Genomic DNA, 9,197 nt, shown 5'->3' with positions numbered 1-9,197 from the left:
ATAATAAATTAAAAAAATGTTTCTACTTATTAACACAAGAAACAAAACCATATTTATTCATGAAACTTATGGTAGGTTATTTTATTTATTGGTTTTCCATTTTTTTTTTCTTTCTTTAATTGTAATTAGTATCCAATGTTATTTTCTATTTTTAAAGTTTGATCGGCACTCAGCATATTCCGGCAGTTTACATCAGGTGCCGGTCAAGCCGAAACAGACATTTACAGAAATCCGGTTTGTAATATACACCAGTATAATTTTTATTATTATTTATTTATAAACTTGATAATAATAACTACCCAAAATACTTTGTTTTAAATTAAAAATTGTTTCAGGTTATTAGTAAGCTCAAATTTTTCAGATTAACATCAGTCTCAAGAAGTCATATTCAGCCACCATGGGTAGATTAGAAGTTTCAATACTTTGAATGTGCTCTGATGAACTCAATAGCATTTGTGCTCCCTCAATGTATATACTCTCAAACAACAAAATCCCACCCATTTACTGTTGAGGTCCCTAGATGCTGGAAAGCTGTCTACTCTAATAGTTTCTTCCCTCTGACTGCTAGACTTTGGAATTCCCTCCCTTTTTACTGCTCCCCTGACTATACTAACCTGCAGAAGTTTAAATGTAATGTGAACAAACATCTCACTACTCAACTCCCCACAGTCCTCTGTCAGATACGATCCCAAATAGTAGCCCTTGCGTTTCAAGTGGCAATATGCCTTATTTGGGATGAAAAAGAGTAAAAAAAAAAAAAAAAAAAACTCAAATTCAAAATTTTCTAGAAGATTATAAACTCAAGTTATCATTTTTCCTTAGTAAGCCTCCTGGTTATATAAAAATGGCGACTATTTTGTCTGTTTCACATGTACGATGAAACTAGCTAGAACTTGATGTTTTTTATTATTTTATAATAGCCAACAAAATAATGGTGAAAAAAAATGCAACAAATAAAATTTTTATTTTTTTTATTTTTACATAGGCGTCAACACTTATCAAGGCCGATAGGCCACTCAAGGATAAGGGTTAAAGAGTGTAGAGTAGTCAAAAAGACAATATAGTAATCAATAGTAATGGAAGTTCGGTAAATTTGTTAACTTAAGTGGAACGGCTCATCAGAAACTTGTTCACGTTGGACTTGAAGACAACCATATTATAGACAGCTGGAAAGCAGGAAAACGGAAGACAATTCCACAGGCTTGCAGTTCTAAGAAAGAAGCTTTGATCATGGAATCTATGTTTAGGTTTAGGCACAGATAAAGAGTGGTGAAAATTATTGATAATGTTTTCAGCTAGTCTAGTGTTTCTTGTGAAAGTTTGGCGAGGGGGGCCATAGATTGAAGCTCAGTCAAACACTTTCCATGAAAATAACGATAAAGCAGAGACAAACTCGCAGCATCTCTTCTGTGAGAGGTTGCAGCGAAGAGAAAAGGACATCTCCCACCAGGCCACAAAGTCTATTTTGAACCCTATCAAGGCAGGACAAGTCTTTTCTAGCAGCTCCTGCCCATATGTTACCAAAACCAAAAGTTACTCTTCTACCTACTTGAATAAAGTTTTGTGTTTTAACTTATTCTAAAGTGTTTATTTACTTTAGAACAATAATAGTATAAAGTTTATAGAGTTAAAATGAAAAAATAAATGGCGATTTTGTTACAACTATTTAAACTATCGATAATCTCTCAAAAATCGAAAATTGCAAAAATACTGGTAGAACATTAAATTATTGCATGAATTTATTGGATGGGGCTTTTACCGGTATTTTGTTTATTTTCGATTTTTCGGCGATTATCAAGAGTCTAAATGGCTTTAAAACTGACTTATGGGGTTTGTATTACTGTACACATAGATTCGAAAAAGTTGTCAAAAAACAAATATATAACAAATAAATGTTATCAAAGGCAAGATAAATTACTTTTCTACCAAACTGGATATAATTTTCGTGTTTTTATTACATTTAACATGTTTATTCAGCTCGAAAAGCATACAGTGTTTACCGATGTATTGGAAAATTCAAAATGGCGGCCGACTCTCTCTTTAACACGGTAAGTTCGGAAAAAGGTGTAATAAATAATGAACTAGACAAAATACTGTTAGAAATTCGCTCAATATATGTTACCGTGACATAACTTGACATATATTCGGTGGTTTTTAATAGTATTTTGTTTAGTTTATTATTTATAACACCTTTTCCCGAACTTACCGTGTTAAAGAGAGAGTCGGCCGCCATTTTGAATTTTCCAATACATCGGTAAACACTGTACGCTTTTTGAGCTGAATAAACATGTTAAATTGAATAAAAACACGAAAATTATATCCAGTTTGGTAAAAAAGTAATTTATCTTGCCTTTGATAACATTTATTTATTATATATTTGTTTTTTGACAACTTTTTCGAATCTATGTGTGTGTACAGACAGTAATACAAACCCTGACTTTTTTTTTTGTTGTTCTAATTCACAAGACATCACATTGCTTTTGTTTCAAAATAAATGCTTTAAAATACACACACAAAACTTATTCAGGTATGTAGAAAAGTAATTTATCTTGCCTTTGGTAACATTTATTTGTTGTATATTTGTTTCTTACTATTTTTTCAGTTTGTTGTTTATAGCAGCAGATGCCTATTTCATTATTATTAAAACAGGGTTTTAAGTATAAATAAGTTGTTTGCGAATAATGCAAAAAAGAAAACAAAAAAAAATCACTTTAATCTTAAATGATTGAAATAAAAATTGAGATTCAAGGGATTTAACTCTGCTTTTCGATTCTATTAATCTGCGTCGGTAATTTGTAAATTAAGGTAAATGAAAATATTTGAGGTAATAAAGTCAGGTATTCTAGGAACGAGAAAATATCAAGTACTTTAAAAAGTACAAGAAAAACGAGGAGTAAACTAAAAAATTACTCGTTTGGCTACGGTTCGGACGGACTGTCCTTTTTCTTACGTAAAAACTCCACTTGTTACATAAGAAAAGGCGAAATATAAAACACGCAAAAAAAAAAAAAAAAAAACCCCAAAAAAACCCAACTCTTCTTTTACAAAAAACAAACAGCAAAAAAAAAACAAAAAACAACAGATCGAATCTTTTTCGACATTTCATCAACTTTTGTCCATTAACAATATAGAAGTTCGTTTATTATACTTTTTGTAGTCAAAATAAAATAATTCTACAATAAGCACTAAAATTATTAATTTTGAAATCTTGCTTCCGCTTGTCTTGAAATAAAATCTCAATGCAGTTTCTCTTTCAACATATTTTCCCTCTGTTTTTCCAGTTTCGATGATTATATAAATTAACCCCCTGTGTGTCACTGGCTCAACGAGTTAGGCGGACCTGGAGAATGTTGCCCCTCCCCTCTTTTTTTTTTTTTTTTTTTGTTATTTATTTATATTTTTCAACGGATTATCATCGAATAGGCACTAGTCAACTAGATTATCAAAAAAGTCAATATTTAAATATTTGTAGGGGATGCACAATAGCCAAGAAGCAACCACATAAAATGAAACCCATGTTTCGACGTTGTTGAAGGCATACTTCTACAAAGTTTGAACCTTGGTTTTGATAAACAAAACCCAAAACTTAGATTAAAAAACAGTTCAGTTAAAATTCTGTACCCCCCCCGCCTTAAGATCATTTTCATTTTACACAGGAGGTTTATATATATATATATATATATATATATATATATATAGTTGTTGCATAAATAAATGTAGACAGAAAATTGGGCCGAAAAAGCAAGGTTATATTGAAGCGCTTTAGCTTTATAATTGTCATCAATGCGATTGGTGTCAGGGCAAATGCCGTTTGTGTTTTTGTTTTGCGAATAATAATTTATTTTCGACGCGTCTACAGAACTTGAACCGAACCAAACGGACTTTTATTGAACCAAATCTAAATCTTAGGTAAGTGTAATTCGAGGTTCTTATTTAAAATTGGCCGTAATTAAAAAAAAAAAATAGTAAAAAATGAATAAATAAATACATCTTTATAATGAATGTACTCGTCAAGGGACGAGGATGTCATATTCCGAAAATTACGTAAAATTGATCAAGTACTTATTTTCTTTTTTTAACTAAGAAAATCATATTTTTATTATTACGAAGCGAGGCGAGGAGGCGCTACTTTAGATCCAACATAGTTTATAAGTAGAAAACAGCGCAATTCAACCTATCGAAAATCGCAAAAAAAAAAAAAAAAAAAAAAAAATCGATTGACTTGGTTTTTGGAATATGATATCTTCGTTCCGTGACAAGTAAGTACATCATAAAGATTTTTTCTGCATTTTCAATTAAGTCGAATTATAAAAAAAAAAGCAATAATTTAAGATTTAAATGTCGTTTATTTATTATTTTGTTTACTGACGATTATATAAAGAATATTGCAAATTTTTAGACAACATTGACTCGACTGACCTTGTAACTATTCGGGTGGTGCTGATGCGATGCTATCCTTTTCGCTAGCAAAGCATGTCCTTGCAAAGCCGACAAACGTATATATGTGAACAGCATGTTGATAGTGTTATGAGTATGTCGCTTGTCTCATGGGGTAATGATAATGCTGGCCGTCGCTTACTTAGTATATACACTAATGAAGTCAGGAGAGGGTTTACCAAACAAGCATGCCGGAAAACCGACACGAACGGAGAAGTACTGAGTTAACAGTTCGTTTATTAGTTTCGTATCATTTTCGGATTACTCAAAATGCAACTCACCGGCTATTATGTTGAACGTCCACACCCACTCAATTTCATCATCTCCATCTTTTAACCTGTACAAAATAAATAAATAAATAGTATTAAACAAAGGGGTAAACTTACTCTACGCGCTTCAAAAGATGAACATGAAATTACTTAATCTCAGTAACAAAATATTTGTTTTTAGTTAATTACTAAAATAAACTTTAGATGCTTAATCAGAATTCCCCCTATATTAAAATAAATAAATAAAGACAAATCTGTACGATGTATGTACTCGTGACAGAAAGAACATTCTTTACATACAAAAATCGCGTAAATTAACTAGTTTTATTTTTTATAAAGAAAATAATTTTTAACGGAATTTTAGTTATTCCAATGTCCTCTTGAAGAATGGTTTCATAAAATCTTGCATATTTGAATTATTTGGAGTTCTTTCCCTTGTTTCTTCATTTTGTTTTCAAGGATGTCGCTCATAGTTTATGATTTGATTTTCTTATTTAAAAATAAAATTACTTGATCAATTTATAGGAATTTTGGTGTACGATATTTTCTTTCTATCACCAGTATGTATATCAATAACGTACAGACTCTGTGTGTGTGTGTGTGTGTGTGTGTGTGTGTGTGTGTGTGTGTGTGTGTGTGTGCGCGTGTGTGTGTGTGTGTTAATATAGGAGGAATTCTGGAGGAGCACGAAACTTTTTTCAACAGAAAGTGAACTTTTAAATGATTATAAAAAGAAGCGTTTTCTTTTGTTTGGTTATTTTTTTTACATAGGAGTCATCATTTATCAAGGCCAATAGGCCACTCGAGGATAAAGGTTATTGAGTGTAATCAATGGAATAATATCGTAGTAATCGTTAGTAATGGAAATTTGGTAAATCGGATTACTTATTCACCAAGAATTTGTTTATGTTGGACTAAAAGACAACCAAGTTGTAGTCAGGTGGGAAACAGGTAAACATAAGAGAGTTTCACAGGCATGCACTTCTAAAAAAGAAGCCTTGTTTATGGAATCTACATTTTGACTTAGGCACAGTCAAAGAGTGGAGAAAATTATTGACAGTGGTTTCAGCTAGATGGGTGTTTTTTGTGAAAGTTTGGTGTGGGGAAACCAAATATTGGAACTCAGATGAGCACTTGCCATGGAAATAACAATAAAACAAAGACAGGCTCGCAACGCCCCTTCTGTGGGAGAGAGGTTGCAGGGAAGAGAAAAGGGCATCCCCTACTAAGCTACAAAGTCTATTTTGTACTCTGTCAAGACAGGATAAGCTACTTCTAGCAGCTTCTGTCCAGATGTGGCAACAATACTCCATCCTTGGATATACCTGGCTCTTATATAGATAGAGAATTGCATCAGCAGTGAGATATCTACTGGTGTGATAGAAGGACCCCACCATTTTTCCAGGAGTCTTGGCAACGGATTTGATGTACGTGTTCCATTTCAGATTGGGAGTAAAGGTCAAGCCTAGAAGTTTGTCAAAACATGAGGCTTCTCCAAGACGAGAGCCCTTCATTTCAATTGATGCCAGATGAGGATCAGAGTGTTGATTATGTAAAGATAGGAGCTTGGTTTTAGATGCATTAACAGTAAACAGCCATTTCTTTCTCTAATGTACCACATGCTCAAGATCAGAGAAGAGAGAATCCGAGAGAACTTGGTCATTTATGGCCTTTGATGTGTTGCCATAGATGGTAGTGTCATCAGCATAAATGTCAACAAATGATCTAAGTATGTGTTTTAGGAGATCATTGATATAGATCAGGAAAAGAGTTGGGCCCAGGATGAACCCCTGAGGGACCCCAGCATTAATACTGTGAGCTTCTGATTTCTGCCCATCAACCACTAGTCTTATGAACCTATCAGAGAGAAATGATTTAATAATTTAGTATTTAATTCATATTTTTATTTTTTTATTGTTTTATTTAATAATAGATTTTCTCGTCCATAAATGTTGTTTATTATAGCTACAAAGTTGATCTTAAAGATAGCATAGATTCAACAATTATATTCTCTTTACAACCCCCTCTCACCACTCCCGCTTTCTTTTATCTTATAATTCCTTAAAACGTCACTAGCCGAAGTTCGGGAGGAGATCACGTTTTTTAATGGTTAATTAAAAAAAAATAAAAAAAGTATTCTACTTAATAAAATCCAACAGACGTGTTTAAGGGAAAGTATGGTGATAGATTCCCCTCTCACAAACTAAAAATGAGTACAATTAGGTAATCTATTTTTGCAATCAACTCGGTAGATAAATAAACATTTATGGACGAGAAAAAAAAAAGCTAGCATTTAATACAACAGAAATACATAAATTAAATACTGAAATAAAATGTAGTTATTAATATTTGAATCTAAAAATAAAAAGTGCGAATTAGTAGAGAAAATCACTTATCACAACAATGCTACCGTCTCCAAACTGCAAACTAGTGAAGAATTTAACTTTTAATAGCGTTCAGAAGATTTTTTTTTTTTTAAATTAACCGTTAAGAGAAAGCGTGATTTTATTCTGAACTTTAACTAATCACGTTTTAAGCAACTTATGATATAAAAGAAAATCAGATGGGGGGGGGGGTTCTTCCGAAGTTAGTTGGTGACGTTATAAGTAATTGCGAGATAAGATGGGAGCCAGAATTTAGGGGTGGGAGACTGAAAATGATAATATAATGGATTGATTATACAATATTTAAGATCAACTTGGTAGATAAACATTTATGGACGAGAAAAAAAAAAACAAAAAAAAAAAAGCTAGCATTTAATACAACAGAAATACATAAATTAAATACTGAAATAAAATGTAGTTATTAATATTTGAATCTAAAAATAAAAAACAGAAGCGTGTGCTCCATCCCAACTATTATCAATGGACCTGAGGTAATCTCGTCAGCATCAGATAAAGCCAAACTCTTTGTCAAGAACTTTGCAGCTAATTCTACCCTTTGCGACCAAGACCGCCAACCCCCAATATTTCCTCCTGTATCAGAAAACACGCTATGTGATATACGTATATCTGTACGTGATGTTGCAAAGCTAATCAAAAACCTTGATTCGAGTAAAGCAACTGGCCCTGATGGTATTCCAATTATAGTACTCAAAAAACTTCAACCTGAACTAGCGCCCATACTTACAAAACTGTTTAAACGTTGTCTTAAGGAGAATAGTTTCCCATCTCCCTGGAAAATCTCATCAGTATGCCCTGTATTTAAGAATTCAGGTGATCGCTCATCCCCCTCTCAGTACAGGCCAATAAGTCTCCTGTGCGTCATGAGTAAGTTGCTAGAATCTGTGTTAAATACAGAAGTAATCAAACATCTCAACAAAAATAACCTTCTTAGTGACACTCAATATGGTTTCCGTTCTGCTAGATCTACAGCAGATGTCCTTACAGTTATATCGCATAGGATTAGCAAATCTCTCGACGGTGGCAACCTTTCTAGGGCAATTGCTCTTGACATATCTAAAGCCTTTGATAGGGTATGGCATAAAGGTTTACTTCATAAGATCGCTAGCTATGGTATAGCTGGAAAAGTCTTCTCAATTATAAAATCATTTCTTTCTGATAGGTTCATAAGAGTAGTAGTTGAGGGGCAAAAATCAGAAGCTCACAGTATAAATGCCGGTGTCCCTCAGGGATCCATCCTGGGCCCAACTCTTTTCCTGATCTACATTAATGATCTTCCAAATCATATCCTTACATCATTTGTAGACATTTATGCTGACGACACTACCATTTATGGTACCACATCTAAGACAGTAAACGACCAAGTTCTCTTCAATTCTCTCTCCTCTGATCTTGAGCACGTAGTACAATGGGGAAAGGAGTGGCTGGTTACTTTTAATGCATCTAAAACCAAGCTTCTCTCTTTACATCATCAACATTCTAATCCACATTTGTCATCAATTGAAATGAATGGCTCTCGTCTTCAGGAGGCCTCAAGTTTTGACAAGCTTCTGGGCTTGACCATTACTCCTGATCTTAAATGGAACACGTATATCAAATCTGTTGCCAAGGCCGCTGGAAAAATGGTGGGATCTTTCTATCGATCCAGTAGATATCTCACTGCTGATGCTATTCTCTATCTATATAAGAGCCAGGTACGTCCAAGGATGGAATACTGTTGCCACATCTGGGCAGGAGCTGCTAGAAAGGACTTGTCCTGCCTTGATAGAGTTCAAAATAGACTTCGTAGCCTCGTAGGAGATGTCCTTTTCTCCTCCTTGCAACCTCTATCTCACAGAAGAGATGTTGCGAGTTTGTCTCTGATGTATCGTTATTTTCATGGAAAGTGTTCAACTGAGCTTCAATCTATGGTCCCCCCACGCCAAACTTTCACAAGAAACACTCGTCTAGCTGTAAACACTATCAATAATTTCCCCCACTCTTTATCTGTGCCTAAACCTAAACGTAGATTCCATGAACAAAGCTTCTTTCTTAGAACTGCACGCCTGTGGAATTGTCTTCCGTTTTCCTGCTTTCCGGCTGACTACAA

At 33.7% G+C, this 9,197-nt stretch overlaps 1 protein-coding gene across 1 annotated transcript in view; it reads right to left on the bottom strand.

Annotated features, from left to right (window-relative positions):
- The window catches only part of LOC145260660 (mitochondrial inner membrane m-AAA protease component AFG3L2-like), a 67,579-nt gene extending 62,464 nt beyond the window's left edge, over positions 1–5,115 (bottom strand). The window contains exon 1 of the mRNA XM_080119049.1: positions 4,420–5,115. Within this exon, the coding sequence (XP_079975175.1) occupies positions 4,420–4,515 (96 nt within the window). The 5' untranslated portion in view covers positions 4,516–5,115. The remainder of the gene's footprint in view (positions 1–4,419) is intronic.
- Between the last annotated feature and the right edge of the window lie 4,082 nt (positions 5,116–9,197).

The sequence above is a fragment of the Euprymna scolopes genome, chromosome 1 (genome assembly GCF_053919585.1).
Source record: "Euprymna scolopes isolate OS-2025 chromosome 1, ASM5391958v1, whole genome shotgun sequence".
Taxonomy (NCBI): Eukaryota; Metazoa; Mollusca; class Cephalopoda; order Sepiida; family Sepiolidae; genus Euprymna; species Euprymna scolopes.
This window is presented reverse-complemented; position numbering and strand designations above follow the sequence as displayed.